This window comes from Labrus bergylta, chromosome 3 (assembly GCF_963930695.1).
Source record: "Labrus bergylta chromosome 3, fLabBer1.1, whole genome shotgun sequence".
NCBI classification, from domain to species: domain Eukaryota; kingdom Metazoa; phylum Chordata; class Actinopteri; order Labriformes; family Labridae; genus Labrus; species Labrus bergylta.
The window spans coordinates 19,281,565-19,304,042 of NC_089197.1; the positions used below are offsets into that span (position 1 = coordinate 19,281,565).

At 38.0% G+C, this 22,478-nt stretch overlaps 2 protein-coding genes across 2 annotated transcripts in view; both read right to left on the reverse strand.

Moving 5' to 3' along the window:
* The window catches only part of mybpc3 (myosin binding protein C3), a 30,794-nt gene extending 21,118 nt beyond the window's left edge, over nt 1–9,676 (reverse strand). Inside the window, exons 1-7 of the mRNA XM_065952872.1 lie at nt 9,571–9,676; nt 6,062–6,331; nt 4,430–4,567; nt 4,163–4,240; nt 3,833–3,981; nt 3,194–3,311; nt 3,019–3,067 (exon numbers count right to left, since the gene is read on the reverse strand). Coding sequence (XP_065808944.1) covers nt 3,019–3,067; nt 3,194–3,311; nt 3,833–3,981; nt 4,163–4,240; nt 4,430–4,567; nt 6,062–6,331; nt 9,571–9,595 — 827 coding nt within the window. The 5' untranslated portion in view covers nt 9,596–9,676. The remainder of the gene's footprint in view (nt 1–3,018; nt 3,068–3,193; nt 3,312–3,832; nt 3,982–4,162; nt 4,241–4,429; nt 4,568–6,061; nt 6,332–9,570) is intronic.
* A 2,656-nt stretch (nt 9,677–12,332) lies between these two features.
* On the reverse strand, nt 12,333–20,285 carry spi1b (Spi-1 proto-oncogene b). Its single transcript, XM_020632540.3, has 5 exons — nt 19,879–20,285; nt 19,349–19,439; nt 17,986–18,182; nt 15,906–16,053; nt 12,333–14,097 (listed from the first exon to the last, which is right to left on the reverse strand). The coding sequence occupies exons 1-5, from the start codon at nt 19,918–19,920 to the stop codon at nt 13,784–13,786; spliced, it is 792 nt and encodes a 263-aa protein (XP_020488196.2). The 5' UTR covers nt 19,921–20,285; the 3' UTR covers nt 12,333–13,783.
* Nucleotides 20,286–22,478: the final 2,193 nt, after the last annotated feature.

Sequence of the window (22,478 nt, forward strand, 5' to 3'; positions counted from 1 at the left end):
GTGAATGAACAGACAGATGTTGTGCTGGAGAGACAGGTGTTGCCATGCTCAAAGGAACAGTTCAACACGTGGGAAATATCAATACTTCTTTAATTTTATGAGCTAACTATGGGACCAAAGCTGGGGTCAGTTAGCTTTGCATAACACAGAAGGCAAACTCAATAAGCCTGGCTCTCTAAAAAGTAAAAAATTAATAGCCAACTAGGAACTCTTAATAACACACTGTTTATATTTTGAATACAAAGTGAAACAAAAGCGTACAAAAGTTGTTGTTATATAGGATGTAGGTGTATGTAGCCTACCAACAGGCTAACCAGCATAACTACTTTAGTCAGTAATAATAACATAGTAAACAGACTAAAATAACATAATGTATTACTTATAAGGTGCCAGTCAGAAAAGTAAAAATAGCTAATGTTAGCGCACCCAAATCCTAGATAACATTACCTTGAGTCAGCTAACTCTTAGCTAGCTTACATTACCCTTTGTTAGCATTGCTAGCATTATCTTTGAGCTATGATTTATCAAAGATGTCTTAAGCCTACCTGAATAGTGTAAAAAGCCCCTCAATTGATTTTCACTTTCAACTATCTCCCTAGAAGTAACTCGTCAATCAAAAAGCAGTGAAAAGATAATGATTTGTCAGATTTCCTACATTTTTCTGAAATGCAAGTAGCAAAGCAATCAGACATTGAGTATGACACCAATGGTGAATGGCTGCTCTGCTAATATGGTGAATAACACAGCTAACTGCAAAACACTGTTGGGATGTTTTTGGTAAGCTACAAATGTACGTAGGCCTATGTAACCAACCCAGGCTGCTATCGTCAAACACAGACGCTAACACACAGACAGCAACTCAGCATTCCTGACTATTCCTGATCCCTGACCTTTTATCTGTAGAATGTATTTGATTTGATTTTAATATCAATTTCAAATGTAGATAATGAGGCATGCATGAAACTGGGAGGAGGGGTTGACATGAGCCACTAAGGTGTGAGCCACCTGTTTTTCTAAGCTTTAAAGAGAGCCAGGCAAGGTGCTTCCTGTCCTGTTTTGCTAAGCTAAGAGTGACCTCAATCTCATCATTTGAGCAATGAAAAGAAAGCAAATACAGATTATCCCTAAAAATAGCAAACTATTCCTTTGAGCCATGAGCAGCAGCAGTCATCCAAGCAAGAATACAAAACACTCAAGGTTAAAGAAAAAAACAGTCACCATAGGGTCTGCTTGACTCTAATCAGTGGGATGAAAGAAAAAGACAAGGGCAGAGGTTTGACTGTGCACTTGTCTCCTGTCTCTGATCCGAAAGCAGGATTAGAAGCTCAGTCTTTGGTTTATGTGGTGAAGTTACAACACACCAAAGCTGTGCTTCCTCTGTGTGGCAACCCTGTGGAAGAGCTCGACAACTGAAAAGCCTGTGTGTCTTAGCACATCCTGCACTTTCAGCACGATCAAACCACCGTCAAATCTCACTCTGCCGGGGAGCTGTTTGTGCAGCTGGCTCTGCTGTTTTGATTGAGACCCAGGAGGAGATCAGAGAGAGCTGAAGGTTGCAGCCAGAACATCACACTTAACAGTTTAATACATCTCAACAACTCAAGATCTGCCTGAGTCAAAGGTTAACAAAATGACTACTGGAGTAAGGGACTACATCCAGGAGTCTGATTCTGGGTCCTATCAGCTCTCTTCTGGTCTTTGATCCTTTGTCATTCTCTCAAAATTCAGCAGATTGGAGGCTTCACATCCACAACACTTCTTCTGTTTGACTTGAAGGCAGAGAAGAAACAGGCCACACAAGAGACAAAGAGTGTGTGATCCTGGTTTCTCTGTTCAATAACAATCAGAAGTCTTAAGAGTTTGAATCGGAGCCTCCATTGTTGCAACAAACCCCTTTACTACCTTGATAGTTGTCCACCTTTCTTCTTACTGGCTTCACTCCTGATAGGTTAGCATTTCCACAGTTATTGAAAGTTACTAAACACAGACCTTGCGCAAATGTGTCGATACTTTCCCCCTGTTTTTAAAACTTAAATCATAATGAGCAAAAGATAATAACATTGAAATCAAATGGCTAAAAACTTTTAAAAAATGACTAAATGATGCTACTTTCTTTTGCGTCTGATCAAATTGATAACAAACATTCAATGCCAAGTGAAGTCTTAGATTTGTTTTGTTACTTAAACCTAATAAGGAATTACCATTACTGTTTATAGAGTGACTGTTAAATTGCGAAGTCAAGAATTCACATTTTTCAAGTATCCCTGACTTGGAACACATGTATTTAGCGACTAGTGAAGAGTGTGATATGGAAATTATTAGTAATATTTGATGCTGTAATTTTATTTTATTTTTTAATCACATGATAAAAGTCTCAGCAAACTTTTTTTAAATTTACTTTCAAAATGATAAAACACTTGGTTGAGCAGAACAGAATATAGATCATTTTTTATGTATCATTCACATATTTAGTAGATCCTGGTCAGACATCAGTTTATTCTGTGCATAATTGTTTCAATTCAGATTATAATTATTATTATTTTTGGGCTTGTTATGTCTTTATTTAGAGATAGGACAGTGGGTAGAGTCAGAAATCGGGGAGAGGGAGAGTAGAGAAAGAGGGAAAGGAGCCACAGGTCGGATTTGAACCCAGGGACTTTTTAACATTACCTAAGGGTTTTCAGTAATTCATTCATAAGGATACTAGGACGTTACAACTTGTCAGTGACTAAAAAAGGACACTGTTGTGGTTTTGAAATACATTTAAAGCGAAACAGGAGCTGGAACTACATCTACAGTGAGTCATAACGTTTAGTTCAACCCTGTAGGAAAAAAAATACAGGTTGACTTTTAAATCTGTGAGACACTACTGATGAAATGAGTCAGAGGACCAGCAGTTAACCAATTAATGAGAGACTAATATTAAGAGAAGTAAACTAATCGAGCATATCATTAATTGGAATTAGACTAAATGTATTGAGTGTTTTAAGGAAATGAATCACCACTTGTAAAACTTACGTGCGCCTGAAAGCTGCTCTTATGTCCAGACCTTCAGCAGCACGAGCCTCTGAAAAGCACAGCAGTGGCCAAAGCCATTATAAAACACAATATATATACCACTGACTAAAACTATAATGTCAGACATACATAAAATAATATTAAAACAAGTCAACACAAACAAAGAAGCGCTCACCATGTACTGCCAAGTCAAAGTTACAACTGTCAAACTTGTCCCTGGATGTGACCTCACACCTGTAAGCTCCAGCAAAGTTAGGCTTGGCTGCGATGACTTGCATCTCAAATGTATACACCTGCAACCACATGCATGAGGAGAGATGTTAGCAGAGGTACACAGTGAGGCTGACATCTTTGATTAAAAAAACCTTCTGATACACAGTATGTGCTTCATATTTAGAATGTTCTAATGTCAGATTTGGGAGCTTTAGATCTGGGAGTGTGTCAGAGCTTTTTCCAGCTTATTTTGCTTTGTAAGATCTTCTTTCACTCTTTCACTTGGGTAAATATCCATTCAGCATTAGCGCTAAGGTGATGTAAGGTTCATTGTGTTATCAGGAAAAGTTGGTGAGGCAAGAGTTTGCAAAACAGGCGGTGAGAATGACAATGTTTGCAAAACCCTGTTGTTGCCTCAAAGGAAAATAATTGTAATTTTGCAATTTTTTAGAATGTGTAATAAAAGATAAATATCATTGAGAGATGTTTTTATGCTATCATTGATTTATGGGATACAATCACGTACATTATGTTTCAAGACATTATAATATGATGATATTTTCTGCTAATGTCTATGCCCCTTGTTAGTAAATAGTTCTACCTTGGTGTTGCGGTCATATGTTTCCTTTAGCTGAAGGTGTTTTCCAGACTTGCTGGCGAGGTCCATCCACTTCCCTTTGATCCATTTGATGGTTGGCTTTTTCAGCAGTGATTCAGCATTCACTTTAGCCACAAACGTGATGTTTTCACCTGCACATCAGAATAGTATTTTATTGCCATATCTAATGTGGCTTTGGTTTTAATGGTTGTTCATTTGTTACTCATGTTACACTCATGTTGTACTTGAAGAAGACTTGAACCGACCATTGCACAAATGTTGCAGCCACAAATAATTCAGCAAATGTATTGCATTTGAACTGATGCCTCTCACCTACAGTGACGTCTCCACTCTGAGGTTTCTCTGAAAAGATGCCAGTCAGGTCCTGCCTGGTGTCAGGAGGCTGAGCCTCTGAAAATGTCATTTTCAGCATACATGTTCATTTAACAGCGACTGAACTGATTATGGGATGTATCTGCATATTAACACCGACTGAGCTTTGTATTAATGAACTGTAATGTATTTGGCATGTCCAAACTTAGCTCACAGAAATATGACAGAATAAAGGGAATGAATGAATACAGGGACTGACTAACTCACCCTCAGCAGATGGAGCATCAGGTGCTGGGGCGACGGTATGGTCCTCTGTGGTGGCTTCTACAAGCGGTTCAGCAGGGGTCTGTTCTGGTACTACAATGGGCTCCGTGGATCCATTAGCGGGGGCCTCAACTGGAGCCACTGTGTCACCAACACAACAGAGATAATAAGTCACGAGTAAGCGATTACATTTTTTTTTATGTGTTTATGGGCTTTTATGCCTTTATTCAGAAAAGACAGTCGATAGAAAACCTGGAAAAATAGAGAGTGGGGAATGACATGCAGGAGAGGAGCTGAAGGTCGGAGTCAAACCTGGACCACCTTCTCTGAAGACAACAGCCTCTGTACAGGGGAAGCCCAAGCTTACCACTAGGCCAACCCACTATCAAGAAGTTTATTTTCTTAAGTGACATTTTTAAAAGAAATAAAAGTGAATATGTTATGTTCCAGGACATAAACTCTATAAAACTAAGTCATTTGTATTATTTAATGTTAATGATGTTATGTGAAACTCAGCTCTGACAGAGGGAAATACTCTTTGACAAACTTTTATCGTACAAATATTTCTTATGTCTTATCATTTTGGACAGCTGACTTGTTTTCCATGTGTTATCAGCTAGCTCTAATGCCTTTCCTGAGAGCCCGTCAAGTGGTGGTTACTCATGAGGAAATAATGTGCTGGACAAGTGAGGGTCAAGGTCGGCAGGCAGACAGAGTAAGGGCTGCAATGATATGAGCCACAGACAGTCTTGTGCAGTGCACTGGGCCCAATAGTCTGCTTCCTTTCCTTCAGATTTATTTCCACCTTATCAAATCCAAGCAAACCACCTCAGCATGTCAGACTGACAGACTTATGGCAAAAATGTTGTTCTGTGACACACTTAGCACTCAGACTAAGCACAATACACACTAGTGCTGTACAGTGTCATTCCAGCAAGTGATTGCCAATGTCCAGCTCATTAAAGGGACAATATGAGATTTAGAAAATTCATAGCACCCATTGCTTTGAATGAAAGGTTCTAACCAACAAACAAATAAGCTAAAAGTTGTATAGCTTATATCCAGGTTTCCTCCAGGGTTGTGTACAAAGCATTCAAAGGCTCAGGTAGGAAAACGTCTTTGTTTTAAAGCTGTTTACAACTCCATTCACAGGCCTTAAAATGCTGTGCACAAGGATTTGGATCCTGAGTAACAACAAGATGGGTTTTTTTTTAACTTTTGGATGTCATATGTGAAATTGTAAAATAAGAAGTACTGCTCTGTGGATTTTGTGTTCTTTGGCCAGAGCCAGCCAAGGCTAATTGATTCTCTTTCTTTAAGATTGTTTATTCATGATTTGTTCGCTTCAGACTTGACAAGAGCTAATCATTGTATTTTCCATAAGCTTATTCCTTTTTGAGAAAACACTTGTAAAGGTAGACCATGAAATGTGGTGTCAGAAATGTGCTGTACTGTCGAACAGTGCAGAAGGTGAGTTCATGTGCAGAAACATCAAATACATGCAGTGCATTAAGAGTTTACAGCCTCAGTGACTTTCTCAGTGAGTGCTCTATTTTTTGTGTTCTGTGCCCGTCACTTCAGCCGGTGTGTAAGCAGAGACCTCGTACACACAGCTGCAGCATCAAAGACTCCCACCTGGCATCGGTATGACCTTCAGCTCGAACTTGACCTTTGACCCCCCAGCAATTACTGCATAGGCATTGGTATCTTCTTTGGTAAGGGCTGTTATAGTGAGTGAGTGCTTGTTTCCGTCGGCTTTGATCACACATTTGTCGCTGCTGGTGATGTCCTTAGAATTGCATTGCCATTTTACTTTAGCATCAGGCTTCTCGGTCTCTGCTTCAAAGACCACAGAAGACCCCTCCTCTGCCTCCTGAGTTTTTGGTTTCTTTGAAAATGCTGAAACTGAATAGGGAAGGTGGGTAAAAACAAAAATCAATGAGCCTTTTCATTATGTCTGCTTTTAAGGTGCTAAATAAGAGTACTCTAATTGTGACGTTTCTTAAAGATTGTTAAAAAAAATAATGTCTTTAATGTAAAACATATAATATTTAAGAACAGAAGCCATTACTATAGACAAGAACAATGAAGCTATGACTGTTGTTGTAGAAGTACAGAGAAGAGTCTGCAGCTCACCTGTGGGGGCTAATTAAGACTAATAAATATGTATTTTCCTATTCCACACTGAAAGTCTGAAAGCACTAACATCTGTCTGGGAAAAGGCATCTTGATCTACCTTGTTTTTTCAAATAGTTGTATATGGTTACAACGCATAGTCAAGTCTGATCAATACAGTTTGATTGCTGTATCTGTTTATTCTTTTTGGAAAGTTATGCACTGGAGTCGATAAAGATATGTATTTAACAACAACCAACAAGATCCCTTCATCAGAGTTTAGGACGCTTTTTAAAGTGTTGCCAAGAAGACCAGATCAACACTGGTGTCTGTGTGTTTATAATTTGGCCTCTGGAGCCTATTCAAATAGTAACTGTGTTAAAAGGCTTCCACTAGCCTAGACAAATGTGGATTAAATTTACATAATGTACTGTATCTAGTTTTAAGCTCTGGTCCATGTGGAGCAAATTATATATATATATATTTATACAGTATAAGTTATAATACCATGAGAAAGTGCAGCTGTTTTATATTTACATAAAATGTTAGTGTAAACTTTGGCTTAAAAATGTGTTGAAGTAAAAAGAACAATATTTCAATATAAATGAAAGGAAGTGAATGTAAAGAGATTAGAAAAAGTAAAGTACAGGCACCAGAAAGCTTGATGACAGTCATCACAGGACATCAGACCGTTGTGTCCTCCTGATCAGGTTATGCTTTAAAGTCTGTTCACTTGTATTAATAATTAGCATTCATTCAACTCTAATAAAAAGGCTAATGATCCTAACTGGGGACAGGAAGCATTTCAACTCGTCTACGGTCAGTCTGAAGACTACTTGTAAAAAAAATATGCTTAAAATAGTGAGTGAAACCACTGGCCTGAAAGCAGACATGTGTCTCACAGTAACAGCAGGTGTCTGGAGCCATGAAAGATATTACTCATGAATTTTGTTGCCATGTCTGAATTCTAAACAGTTCAACACAAAACCACACAAACCTTATAGATTTAAATATAGTATGCAAATGTTCTGGACTAATAACTGAGTGTGGCAGGTTTCAGCGGTAACAGTGGCCCAGGTATCATAGTCTAGGGATTAACTCGACTCTATTTTTATGACTCTGGAGGCACAGGAAGAATGACGTCCCCGCAGTCTGTCTGCAGCCTGCCTGACTGTTAACACATTGCTGGTTGTCAATCAGTCATGTTGCTTTAACAGATGCATTTGTCCAAAAGGTCCCATGTCAGTGGGTACAAGATCTATCCATTGTTTGTTTAATTATAACCTAACTTTTAAAACCAGATTTTATTAATAAATTAAAACTTATTTTTATTGTATGTAAGGATCTTTATAGGCTGCTTGCAAAGACGACCATGCAGCCATGTTTTTTCAAATACAGCTATTTTGGGGTTATTTGCCCATTTTAAAGGAATGTGTGAATGTACATACCATATTTATCAGATGAAGATAGCTGCGTCAGCTAAGAAATAGTGTGACATCATAGCAGCCCAACACAGTGTAGAAAGCTATTAATTAAGTTCAAAGAAGAAGAAGACACAGTAATAAAAAAAAAACCTTATTTTGGTACCATTCCAACTTTTGATGGTGGAAACACCAATAAATGGGTACTATACCGAACCTAACTTAACTGGATCGCTTTGTGGAAACAGGGCTTATGGTATATCAGGAAGAGGTGAACCACTTCTTTGTTTCTGAGCAGGTAATGCAGATAGTATGTGTAAAGCTCTGTCACAGAGCCTCTAAAATCTTCAAAGGTGAGTACTTGTGAAAACATGTATTGGGCATCTATAAAATGACCTGTAGCTGTAAACGTAAGGAGCTCTGCTGACTCAGGTGATAACTCTCTGTGATGTCATCAGAATATTCTATTAATTTGGGTCATAGCTTTTACCCCTTTGAAAAGTGATTATCAGCAGTTGTTGAAATGTGTTTAAACCCTGGTAAACATCCTGTTGATCGCAGGGTGTTAGTAATAATTGATAATTATGCTACAGGCTCAAGATGATCATAACTGACATAGTCCTGAGAAAATCCTTGACACTAAACGTGTTGGCCCACACACGCTGCTCTGTGTCAGTTGACATTTGATACGTTGAGCTTTACACTCCACACACAAAAATCCATTCAGGCCAACGAGAAGAAAAAAAAAAACTGTGGAAAGTCATCTGTCAGGTTGGAATCCTGTCTGGCATTTCAGGATCAGTGGTGTATTTTGTGAATGCAATGCTGCTGGAAATGTGAGCGTGTGTGTTTCACATCAGACAATGTTTCCACATGGATCCTGTGACAATGACTCGGTTCCTGACAAGGCTGAACGAGTTCACAGTAACTATCTCCCCACCGGAGATAACCAATTCTTCTGACATACAGTACCTAAGTCATATAAATTACATTGATTTAAATATAGCTGACAAACCAGTTTTAAACAATCTGAGAAGCATTTTGTTTCTCAAAAAAGAGAGAATGCACATTTATTAACATAAGCATTGATGTGATGCAAACATTTAGCTGAAAGCTACAGAGTTCATCAGCAAACAATATGCCCTGTATTGTTAGGCAGGCTGGAATACAATTACCTTTTATAACTGAGACAAAATGACAATTGTGACTCAAAGGATGATGTTACTAAGTGATTCAAGAAAAAATAATAAGATATATGAAGACAATGTACATATCTCAAGTGAGTGAATTTGTTTTGGCTTGGAGTTGCCCAAAAGGGGTGTGGCCAAACATCATCAGATATATTCTCAAAAATGCAGGTCTAATTTAATTTCCTAGTTTCTAAGAGGACAATGATTATGGAGATGACACAAGAAGGTACAGAAGGACAGTATACCACTAAATCATCATTAGAAGCATGTTGATAGACTCAAAATATGGTCTTATGTGTTTCCATTGGGCTTCTTTGCTGAACTTGATTTTGCTAATATTCACAGTTTTACAGTTTGAGAAACAATTGATATCATATGTTAAAGAGCTGTAATAAAGTAGTTGAATCAGCAGGCTTACCTGCTTTTTTGACTGGCTCAGGCATCCTGTATGATCTCCTCTCCTCCTCAGCGTGATTCTCTGATCCTAAACAGTCTGCTGTCTATCTCAGCCCCCTGCCTTTAATAGTGGAATCCCCCCCCCCCACCCACCCACACAACACTCCCTATCATGTACCATCCCATTCCTCCTGCCATTATATCTCAAGGCCCAACACAATGTCAAAAAAAAGAAAAAAAACAACAACTGCCCCCTTGTTCTCCCCCCTCCTAAAACCTCATCCTATCCCAGCAGCTACATGTCCCCCAGCCCACCCACCTCCCGGCACGTCAAACCCCGAGCTATATTTCACCCATCCTTTCTTCCAACACCTCTGTTGACTGATAGGCCTTGAGAGGGAGGGGAAAGGATGTAAGGGAGCGATTAAATTTAGAAACCTGAATCCTAAAAAAAGTCTCTCTGCTCTCCACACATCTGTGCTGCACCCGGTCACCCTTTTAAAAATGTAAGAATGAATGTGAGAGGACAGTCAGCATTATGGAATAATATTAGCAAACTGGAGTTCAGGTTTAATCTGGTGAGTCAAGAGTAAGTCAATGCACATCAGAGCCCATATTGAAATTCTGTTTTTTCTATATAACTCATCTATTTAAATGATATTAAGCAAAGGTCAGGGCGTTCACTTTGATTGATTTGTGAGTAGTATGGCTGTATCCAAGATCATCTCAGCCAGTTCTGTCACTGAACATATTGGTTTTTATTTGTTTTTATCTGCAAATTATTTCTCCTCTAAAATACAACTCATTTTTGTGCCTATTACATGGAAAGTTTGGAGACTCTATTGTACAGACATTAATGAGATATTGGAGTCTTTGCAAGTGTCCAACATCTGCACGTTAATAGATTGTACGCCAGTTTGTCTCGCCATGATACATGATTAAGGAATGAACTGAAGACAAAACATGATCAGCGTATAAGAGATGGACAAGGCAGCACATAAGATATTCATCTCTCTGAAAAAAGCACTCATTAGAAGCAATTCATTTGAAATGTACTTTACTTGTAAAATGAATACAATTTATATTAGAAAATAGATAAATTGGGCTGTTCATGGGGCTGTACAGAAGCTGTACTTGTCACAGCGGCAGTGTGTTTGAGTCCCGCCTTGTACCTTCACTGCATGTTATGCCCAGTGGCGGTTCTAGACCACCTTTACTGAGGGGGGCAAACTGGGGCCAGTTGTTTTGTCAGAGGGGAACATTAAAGTCAGGTGAAAAATAAACAAAGATGATCGCATTAAAAAATATATATATACTGTATTATGCCAAATAATAGCGCCCAACATCCACAACATAAAATACCAAGATTTATATTTGTTTCAGTAACAGTATTTAATACTAGATTGTGAGTCAAATACTGTGTATGTGTTATTAGGGGGGCTCTTCCTTTTGGAGGGGTGGCCACAAGGGGGACCAAGCTTAGTGTTGCCCCTGCCTAGATCTGCCCATGGTTATGCCCCAATCTCTCCTCCCAACATGTCCTGTCTCTATTCAGCTGTCCTATCCAATGAAGGCTAAAATCGCCTTAACTTTAAATATATATAGATATATATATTTATATAATTCATAAACCTTTATAACTGATGTGTAAGAAGTACTTGAATATTGTAGCTGCTTGAGATGGCTCTAATTAAACTTCCGTATGTATGGTTGGGTATACAGCATAGACTTCATGTTTTGGTGATACAGATAATACTCACGTGCAAGTTCTTTTTAATTGCATTGTTTGTGATTCCATGAATTACAACTCTTTCTAACTTCTCACCTGTAAATAACTTCTATTACAACTTGACCATTGAGGGGAGCTGTTGGCTCTTTGGACATCAACTACTAACACATCTCATGTTACATGTCTGCAAGTTAGGACTCCTCCATTTCACAGGGTTTAAATAAAGGGTCTGTTGTTGATCATGATTTAGTTTTTAGGGTTTTCTTGGTGTTTTATGTCATATTATTGAACTGTATTACATCAGTAAATGTGTCAAATAACTGTAGTAAGAAAAGTCTCTTACTTCCTTTGTTTCTGTTAAGCAGGAGGCAAGATTATATTCAAACTTCTCATGTCCCTGAGAATTTGCACTGTTTTCTGAAAACTATTATGCTCTGTGAAGGAAACAATTCAGTATCACTCGTAAACAAATTCTGAAAAAATAAAAGGTACGTTTCAATTAAATTATCAAACCTTGCAAAAAAGAGTGTTAGTATAAAATGCAGGTAAAAAACAACAACTGGATACACAACTGCATTGCATACTTACACTGAAATATTAGATGGGGTACCTCGTGCTTCGCTTACACACTCTATGAGTAGAGAGCTGGCGCCTGCAGAGTGTCAGGATACACAAGCAGTGGGTGACAGAGCACTTCACTCCTGCTTCATTCTATTAACCTCCTAGTTCCCTTTAATGAAAGGTGTCAGCCCTTATCTGTTAACCAAACACTATACTTTAATTTCCACAAAGTTCACTTATTCTTCTTGTTTTTACACCCTGATGTAGAAGTTAAGAATATTTACAACAGTCACACTAAACACACTTTAATTTAAAATGATTAATTAACCACATCTAATAATTAGATTGTATCTACATTTTCAAACATCTGTAAAATGTTAATGTTTAAATCATTTTGAGTATATCTCCGTGGATGAAAAATTCAGTGGATAGGTCCTGATTCAGTCTTGTAAAATATAATATTACAACTAAAATTACAGTTAAAAACGCATACATTCATGAACAATTTATTTATTTACAAGCAATTATCAATCACAACAGAGAGTTTCATGTATGTACAGAATTTTTCATGTCATGTAAATAATTCCAATGATCTCCCTAAAGGCCTCTCTGTGTCTCCACCCTGTTATAAATATTTAATCGCAACATATGTACAGTAAGCACTATTACCCACAATTAAAGAGAACTAAAGCATGTCTGGAACAAGAGCATCAGACACAGTGGGACAGAAGTGAAGTTCAAACCATATAGTGGTCATAAGAGGTCATAAGACTACATGCGTGTATGTTAACTCTGAAAACGTGAACACAAACAATATACACTGGTTTGAATCAGTCACTGTGTACTTAATGATAGTGATCCAGGGTCTACACATAACTCAAATATCTCACTCTCATTTCCCCTTTTGCTTTATTCTCAATAATAGAAGTTAAAGGAATAGTTATTAGCTTGCTTAGGGTTGGATGAGAAGATTCAGACCATGTTTTATTGTAAAAGTCTAATGTAAAGTTAGAAAAGTCGTTGCTATAGGTACTTCAAACCTCACAGTGGGGACAAACTCCAGGAAGTCACTGCTCCAGGACCAGAAGTAGTTCAGCAAATGTTTCCCCTGAAAACTGCAAACTTTTTCTTTTTTCTATTTGCATTTTTCATATATTAAAGAAAAAATGTGAAAGTGTTTCTCAGCTAGCTTAAGAGTTGCTGGAACACTGATTTAATGAACTATAGTAAGAGCAGGGCAAGCTGTTCCTCTCTGTTTCCAGTCTTAATGCTAAGCTAAGTTAATATTTACTGTATTCACACAAGAGGGAAATCCATTTAAATATTTTGGCAGTTAAAGTACCTCCAAATTGCAAATGACTCTCTTTTAAGGTTAAATTTAAAAAAGCCTAACAAAAAAAAAAAGGAAAACATTTTAAAACGAGTGGAGGGGTCAAACACATATTACAACCAGACCTGGTAAAATGAACAAAGATGAATGTTTATCCAGATATTAAAACTTAGCTGGAAGTTTCACAACTCAAATCACAATCATTATTAATTTACGATCTGAATGTGAACTTTACTTGACTTGCAGTTCCAACTTTGGCCACTATGAAATTGTTGCGCTATAGAGCAGCTTGTGGCTCCAATCTGATACTGAGCAGAGTTAACCTTATCTCAGGAGAAACCTAAGGGAGGAACAAAATTCACAAATCCCAGAGTATTTATTTGCGAATATCTGTACAACCATTGATAGGGCATGAAGACTCTGCCACTTAATATGTTAATGCTGATTTATGTTTTACCTTTAGAGGACTGACCTAACTGTACAACGGCAGTCATACTATTCTCATATAAGATAGATACCTGATTGAACAGGCTCATTAAACATTAAAAAACAGAATCGCCTCCGTTGTCAACACTTGACATGTGTAAATATCTTCACTTCAGCACCTGCTCTGACCTACACGAATGGTTTTCTCTCCAGATGACTCTTGCCCAGGACCTCATCACTGAACTGGTACGTCAGCTTCTTCTTTATCTTTTTCACCTCTCCTGTTTTGCCATAGTTGCGCAAGGCACGCGCCATCTTCTGATAGGTCATTTTCTTGCGGTTTCCCTTCTGAATTCCCCAGCGGTTTGCGAGGGCCTCCTTGTGTTTGGAAGAAAACTGGAATGTCCCTTTGTCTCTGTCCATCCACCAGATACTGTCCTTCATATCGCCGTTCCTTAAAAGGTCCAACAGGAACTGGTACAGACGAATCTTCTTTTTATTTCCTTTGAAAACATCAGAGAGGTTGCCAATTTAAGGTATGTGCACTATGAGTATTTCATTTGGTACAAATTGAATATAATTATAAACAAAATAAAAGATAGACCTAGGATGAAAGCCTATTGATAAGTAGAATAGTGATACTCTAACCATATCATTGATGAAACAGAGATCTTGGAAATGAGAACAAGGAATACACATTTTAGAGCAGACTTAAAAACAACTAGGTTTAGACCTTGTTTTACCATCTCAAAAAAAAAAAAAACTCGACAAGAGTTGAAGATTCACCATGTCTCAGAAAACTCTGTAAAATTCTTAGAAATACTGGCAGATAACTTCCACCATGAGTCATCTCATTGTGTTTCCCACATTGTCATTGTTTTTTATAGTACAGCGTTAGATAATGTAAATGAACACATCATCACTGAACACACTGTTCATGTCAAGATTAAAATGAATGGTCCTGTAAATATACCCTACCTGACCAGTAAGAGAGAACCTCCCATAATGTATAACGTCAGCTTTATATTCATATCTGCATCTACACACTCTAAATGTCCAGGGAATTACAATTACCAACAATTACCTAAGAGTCCTGCGACACAGAGACCTGTGACTCTGGTGGCGCTGTGAATCCAAGTTGGTTAAAGTGGACAGGACGTACTAAAAAAAAAAATCTTACAAGAGGGGAAACCTCATCAACCCCCCCCCCCCCCCCTCCCCTCCCCCACCGGATTGTTGATGGACGATTTGCCTCCCCCCACCCCCTTGCGCTCTATCCCTCTTCCTGCATCTTATCCCATCTCGCTCCCTATCAATTTCCAAGCCTGGCGCAGTCTAGGCCTGTGAAGGCTGTTTCGTCATGAGCCGGGGATCCGGCTGAAGATTTCTGCCTTTTAATAAGGCAGTTTTTTCTTACCACTGTAACTTTTGCTGCTTTGCTAAAGTGCTCATGATGGATAGGCCGGGTCTTTGTAATATAGCAATAAGTAAGGTCTTTTACCTGCTTTTTGTAATGTTAACAGACAAAGAGTAAGGTATTTTACTTTTTGTAGTGTCTTGAGATAACACTTGTTATGAGTTGACGCTATACAAAAATAAATTGAATTTAATTGAATTTAATTGAATTGAATCAAAGGGACTGCCAGGTGTTTAGTGGGTATATGATTATCCTGAACCTACATGATTAATTCCACAATCTTATCTACAAATCCAGTTTAGGAAATTGAAGTTTGAAGCAAAAAGAAACAACCACTTCCTTTGAAGATACTTGGCCTGAAATTTAGAAGCAATTGTGCAACTAGGAGCTCATCCTAAAAGTGCATTTTAAACTGTCAGCAGAACACGAGGCTGACATGCTTCAATCCAAAACATACATCATATCGTGAGTATGAAAACACTGGCCTGCCCTTGATCCAGGAAGGATTACAGCAGCTCTCATTATTACAGGTTGAGTGGAAACCATGAATGCCACCTAGCACACTATACAACTTAACATGTAACTCAACTGCTCACATCAGAGGCGGCACATGCCCTCTTGTTAGGCTGTATAACCACAGACTGACAGCTACTGGACTTACTGTAGATTCTTATAATTTAAGACTTTACAAGAAGTCCAGTGACTTATCACGTCTACATATACCATGACCTGGATGGCTGAGAATCTGCACATGGCCAGCGCAACTGGTGTGTCTTAAAGTGTCCGTGTTAACTGCTCACTAGAGAGGTCAAGAGCCCCCCCTCCCCCCCCCCCCCCCCCCCCCACTGGACACCAAGTACAGTATGAAATCACCTATAGATCTGTTTTCCATACCTAGGTCTGCTGTGACATAAGCGGCTCGATCTCTCAGACACTCCTCATCAGAAACCTCCAGCGGGGGACTTCGTCCTCCATGCTCCTCATCATCAGAACTGCGCTGGGACACATGAGGAGGATACACAGTCCGAGGGAAGAACGTGACCTACAACAGACACGTCAAACTTCGAATGAGTCCTAGATCAAATATATTTGCAATATTTGAACCTAGAGCTTGTCAGTGGTGTTATCCAGTACACTGCCTAAACACACACACAGACACACACACAGACACACACACACACACACACACACACACACACACACACACACACAGACACACACACACACATACACACACACACACACACACACACACACACACACACACACACACACACACAGACACACACTCACACACACAGAAAAAAAGAGAGGAATTATATTACTGACTTGACATGTTTAGACATTTTGTTACCTTACTAGAAAAATACAGAACACTTTTTAAAACTTTGATATATGCTTTTGTCATAATTTCAGTTGATCTCCAATCTGGGTAATAAAATATTTTACTTGAGCTTTTGATACAATGACATTCATTATTCAGGACGAAGTAAATGAACAGTACTGTACTGTCGTATTACTACTCCACTACATGAACTATTCACTACATCTCACTGTAAGTGAAAAGGAGTGTGGCCACATCTCTCTGCATGAGCTGTGATGTGTGGACGCATGCCTGGCTGGGTAACACAAGTCAACGTCTTTATAACACCCTTAACAGAAAAAAACACACAGTGGTGGAAACCTGAAAGTTAAACAAGGTTTTTGTATTTCTTTTCAATTAAAATTGTGTTAGAAAGACATTTTCTTTTTATTTAAAAAAAAACATGTGTCCTTTTTTATATTTGAATTTTAAATTGTATTGTTCTAGCCCTGAAGTGGCACTACACTGCAGTCTAACCTGACTGGAAACTAATTATACAGTTGAATATGGTGTTGTACAGTTCATGGAGGTCAAGGTGGATATGTATTGTAAAAAAGAAAAAGCTAGGTATGCCAGACTCTGGAGCTTCATTATGCTACATTATTTACAGTAATATATATATATTGTATCTTTATTGTTATTTTTATTCCTATATATTCTTATTTTATTTGTACTCATATTGCATGCTCTTCTCTTTTACTGCTGCAACACTTGAATTTCTCCACTGGGGATCAATAAAGGATTATCTTATATTGTAAAACCAAATTCACAGAATCTGTTATTGTAATCTGAGTATATGATGTGTGGGAGGTTTTTAAAAAAAGAAGAAAAAAGAAAAATAGCACTAAAACAAGTTGTTTCTTTTCCTCACTCACTTCTTAACAAATGCCAGCCAAACCATTTTTTGTTTTACAACACAACAGCACCAAACATCTCTGCTCAAGTTTGCAGATTCAAAACTATGAAGAATGAAACATGCAGTTAGAGCTGAGCCTTCAGACCCTGTTCAAAGACAACATCCTATGCACACTGACAAATATAGCTTCATATCAGATCTTTAAATGTATCTTTAAAAACTAACATTGAACTTTTTCTTGCAACTCAAAGATTCACTTCCTATTTTTGTATTCCAAAAGGATCACAAAAAAGACTTGGTGTCCCTGAATGCCCCCTCTTATTTAAAACTCAACTCTGAATGACGTTACATTTGCAGTGACCGTGAAGATTATTTGTTATTTTAGGCTTTTGAGTGATTGTAGGTTAGAAAGTCTCTGTGTGAAATACACCAACTGTATTATTTGACCACCTCAGCACCAACAACATGTCGAGCCTGATGTCTAATACAGTAATAATGTAGTCAGATTATTAACACACCAACAAGGAATCCTTACTTTGACCACAGGCATCAAGTGAAGCCCCTGACTAATAATACAGAACGTAACATTTCTAAGCATTATAAAAAAATAAAAAATAAAAATGTATAACTTTTTAATCTTCTGCCTTTTGTTTCTGTTCCTGCAGGTTCATGCAGCCATGTGTGTGTCTTTCTATACTGTATGTCTGTTTGGTTTAAATGAATAGAGGTTTTATTTTATTTTGAATTACACTTACTGGTTGTTGTAACACATGTGGATGGCCCCCGAGGTTTGGATCGAGCAAGCTTTCAGTCTCATATCGTATGGCCTCGTGCCGGATGAGGCCGGGCGGGTGGAGAGTCTGCACACTCTGCAGCTCTGTGAAGTTGTTCTCTTGGAGGTTTTCAAACTCAACTGGGTGGACATGCGGGTGAGCGTGGTAATCCCAGTGATCTAAATAGAGAAGGTGAGAAACAACAAACATTTCTACAGCTTTTAATTGTTTCTCTTCATCACAGCGACACTCATTTGTGCTGTAGAACTAATAAAAAAAGACAGAAATGAACCCGAGTCAGATTTATCTCCATGCTGCATTCATGAACATATATTTGTCGTGATTTGAACCAACAAAAAAACACATTTGAACTGCTAGAGATGACTCATGAGAAAAGCCAGAATGCATTTCTATGAAGCTGTATCTTCGACTTAAAGTGAACTTGACAACCAACTGCTTACTCATAGTGTTTGAGTTTTGCGTGAGCCGGGTGAAACTAAGATAATAAGAGAGAATTCAGCATGAAGCTCTTTGCTGCTTGTTGCCACATTAGCAGTGCTCCTACAGCCGATGACTTTAAGAACATTTTAAGTCAGATTAGAATTTTGAAGGTTTACATTTTTTTCAAGAGTGGCCATGAAGAAAAGGGGACGGCAACATGGGAGGGACGAAGTGTTTCAAAAGCCATCCTCTCTAAAACTACAAATGTGATCTTTTATCGGTATATGTATAATGTATATAACATTTAGGTTATAAGATACATTTGAGCTGTTTAGGTACCAGACATGAGATAGTCTATTATAAATACAACCACAGCATTTTCCCTACAAGGTCCGGAAATAACTCCCACCCTCCTATTTAGACTGTTTTGGTGCAATATTCAAAACTGTTGATCAGAAGAGAAAGTCAAGCTCCCCTCATGTATCAAACAAAGCCCCATGGGGCGAAAGTCGTTCTATGTCTGTAGTCGTAGCGGCCGAAAGAAATGGCATCTGTTTCCTGTGTTCAATCCACCCTAATGTGGTGCGCTCCAGCTGCACGGCTGCAGGCTTTTTCTGAACAACACACCAGAAAAGTCCCTGCATCAGGTCACATCGAATAATTTAAAGAACAAATTTGAGGGATAAATAAAAAGGTTCTCTTTTCACATAAACGTTGAGCACAGAATTTAATACCAGATTACAATACATGAATGAATTCATTTCACTAAATGACATCAACATTTCCCCTGAAAACAATAATTCACTTTTTTTGGTAGTCAAATATAACTCAATGATTAATAAAACAATGTGTGATTTAAATAAAAAAACACTTTTAAAAAGATGATGTTGAAGTTAAAACTCACCTGCCTGGATATCTGTATCTAGGACATATGGATTATAATATTCTGCAATTTGATGTCTGTAGATCTCAGGATCGTACATCTCTTCTGAGTGCTGCGAGAAGTGCAAAAAAGTATTTTTAGCCCCAAAAAATACAGATGAAAACAAATCTTTTACTGGATGGTGTGTATGCAGCAGACAACAACTTTAAAAAAAAAAAAAAAACTTATTTTTTTAAACACTCCTCATCTTTCTCTTTATTTGCCTTTGTTTCAAGCTCTGACTGTTCTGAAACTCTCAAGAACTTTTGAGTTTCATTTTCCTGTTGCCCTAAGTATAAAAGACTCCGTTTGTGTCCTGTTTTCACATTGAAGTAGACTCACACTAAGTCGTCTAATTTGAAATAATACACCTTTTAGACTGTTTCTGTAAAATCCTTTATAAGAAAAGAAAAACCTACTCAAAAAAAACTCCTCATTGAACTCCATTTGATTCTTTAAGTGTAAGGAGAGTCTCCTTAGAGTTAGGATATATTAGAATAAATGATACTTACAGGCGGGATGAGGTAGCTCTCCATTCTGTACGGATGCAACATGGAGACGTCTTCTCCAACAGTCCGACTCTCAGATGCTCTGCTGGCAAAACACTCTCACAACCTTTCAAAACTTTTGCGGCACCATTGCACAATGTTTCAAAATTTCCTCTAGCTCAATGCAAAACTAAAAATGCCTCTTGCTCTCTTATTGTATAGCCTCTCTTAGCTGCTACTGAAGGCCTGTGTTAGAATAAAGTGAAATAAATAAGGCCCGCTGTTTGGCTGTTAAATGGAAAAAGGAAACTTTTGACTTCTGTAAAATGTCTGTGGGTGGGGAGCAGCAGAGTGTGTCTGCTAAAGGTTCCTGGCCATTGATGATTTGTCAAGGGAGACCATGAAACTCCACATTTATCACGTCTTTACACTGTCCCCTCCTCTAAACAGCCAATCATCATCAAGAGCTCCACTCACTGTCAGTTTTTAGCCCCGGATTAAAATGAGATAAACAGGATCCGAGAGATGTTGGATATTTGTGCATTGTTTCTCCGAGATTCTATATCTTATATTTTTAGTCTTGACATCAGTGAAGTTGATGAATAAATGCATTGATGCCATGAAGAGAATAATGGGTAGCTTTAGCATTGATAATAGGTAATAATGGTTAATAACACACTGATATGGAGCAATAGGTATAGGGAAATGTTAATTAATTAATTAACATTATGTATTTATTTTTTAATATATTATATAATATCCCTGTTGTATTGTTGTTTTATGTTTTATAGAAAGCACTGTCTAAATGTTGTTTTTAAAAGGTGCTTTACAAATCAAGTTATTGTTTTTATTTACATATTTATTTCAATATGGAAATAATCATGTAATCATGTTATAAAGATGTTAGATCTTTGGAAAAATACTGCATATTAACAAACAAATGTATTTCTTATGTGTACTCATTTGAGGGTTACATGTAAGGTTCTGGAAATGTCCCACATCTTGTGTTTAGGGACAGTAATCTTAAGAATTGCAACTAAAAATAGGCTAAATTGGCCATGTCTGTTCAAGCATACACTGAATATGATCTTTTCATGGATTTACACAAACAGAAAACACCGTGAAGCCTTGACATGTCTGTATAAAGTGTCATTTAATAAATATGTATGAAATAGAGTTTACAGTCCCCATGCACAACAATTTACTGTGTCAGTGGATTGTGTTGTTAGGCGTCAGCAAAGTGTGTGTTAGTGGGTGTATGTGTGTGTGTGTGTGTGTGAGTGTGTGTGTGTGTGTGTGTGTGTGAGTGTTTGTGTGTGTGTGTGTGTGTGTGTGTGTGTGTGTGTGTGTGTGTCTAGGTGTCACATAGTAAACAAGTTAGTGTCGGTCTCTGACTGCAGACCTGAAACAGACAGATTGAAAGTGTAGTCTGTAGCAAAATGACTTAAACATATTTTGTTGATGTAAACAGTAATTTTCTGAAGCAGAATGTTGGCACACGAACAGGCTACCACCTGCCACACACTCACACACACACACACACACACACACACTCACCCACACACAGGCACAAGTACAAGTCTTGCACACACAGCTGGAAGATAAGATAAAGGTACAGTATCTGTGTTGTAACCACACTGTGGTAAATTCAGATTATAATTATCATGAACAGGAGATAATGTTAGAGCAATTCCAGGGAAGAAATAAGTCGTTCTGTTGCAAAGAAAACCGCAAAGTCTGTTTGTGTGCTTTAAAAAAAATCTTGTGATACAAAAAAAACAAAAAAACAATCAATTGGAGAAAAGTGTGTCCATGGACAATTAGGGTAGAGTAAAATAAGTTGGGCTACCAGTTTCTGAAAATATCATAACTGATACTGAAGTGTCTGCATGCAACCAGAAGAAGCGATAACCACAGTAGCGCAAATCTGAGTGTGTATTGTTAGCGCTGCCTGTTTAAGAAGAGGACTGCAGCTCTGTGAAAAGGACAAATGCTTAAAATACTATTCTCTGTGAGATCAAACTACTGAGGTTATGTTTAAGGTGGCCATGCTAGCCACAATTTAGAATATGGTCAATTCATGTTCAAAATGCCAACATAAATGACTTTGTGCAATATTAAGAAAACAGGAATGTTATAATGAACGTGCAGCAGATAGTGATTCTGGATAGAAAGATAGTTACTGTTTGCAGTTTAGCTACATTTCTCTCTGCGGAGTGCTTGATATCATCGCGGTTATGTCGCTCGCCACATATATGGAGGCTAAAGTCATCATCGCAGCGGCCATGAGTCCGACTCTGCCCTGGTCCCTTTGCTGCATGTCATCCCCCACTCTCTCTCTGTCTCCCTTCAACTGTCCTATCTAATGAAGGGAAAAGGACCCAAAAAAACTCAAACTAAAATACATTCCTCCACATTATGCTCTTAAACTAATCTATAAATCAGCGGTCAAATAAAGTACCAGCCTGTTAAACCAAGCAGGGAAAAAAATAAACTTTGTCCCAGCAGGCATCAGTGAGATCAACAAGTCATTGTGAAACAGCTCTGAGAAGCAAAATTCTGTATCGTTTATTCACTTTTTATTGAGCTCTGCACATTCAATCTTGTTTTTCTGGTATCTCTAT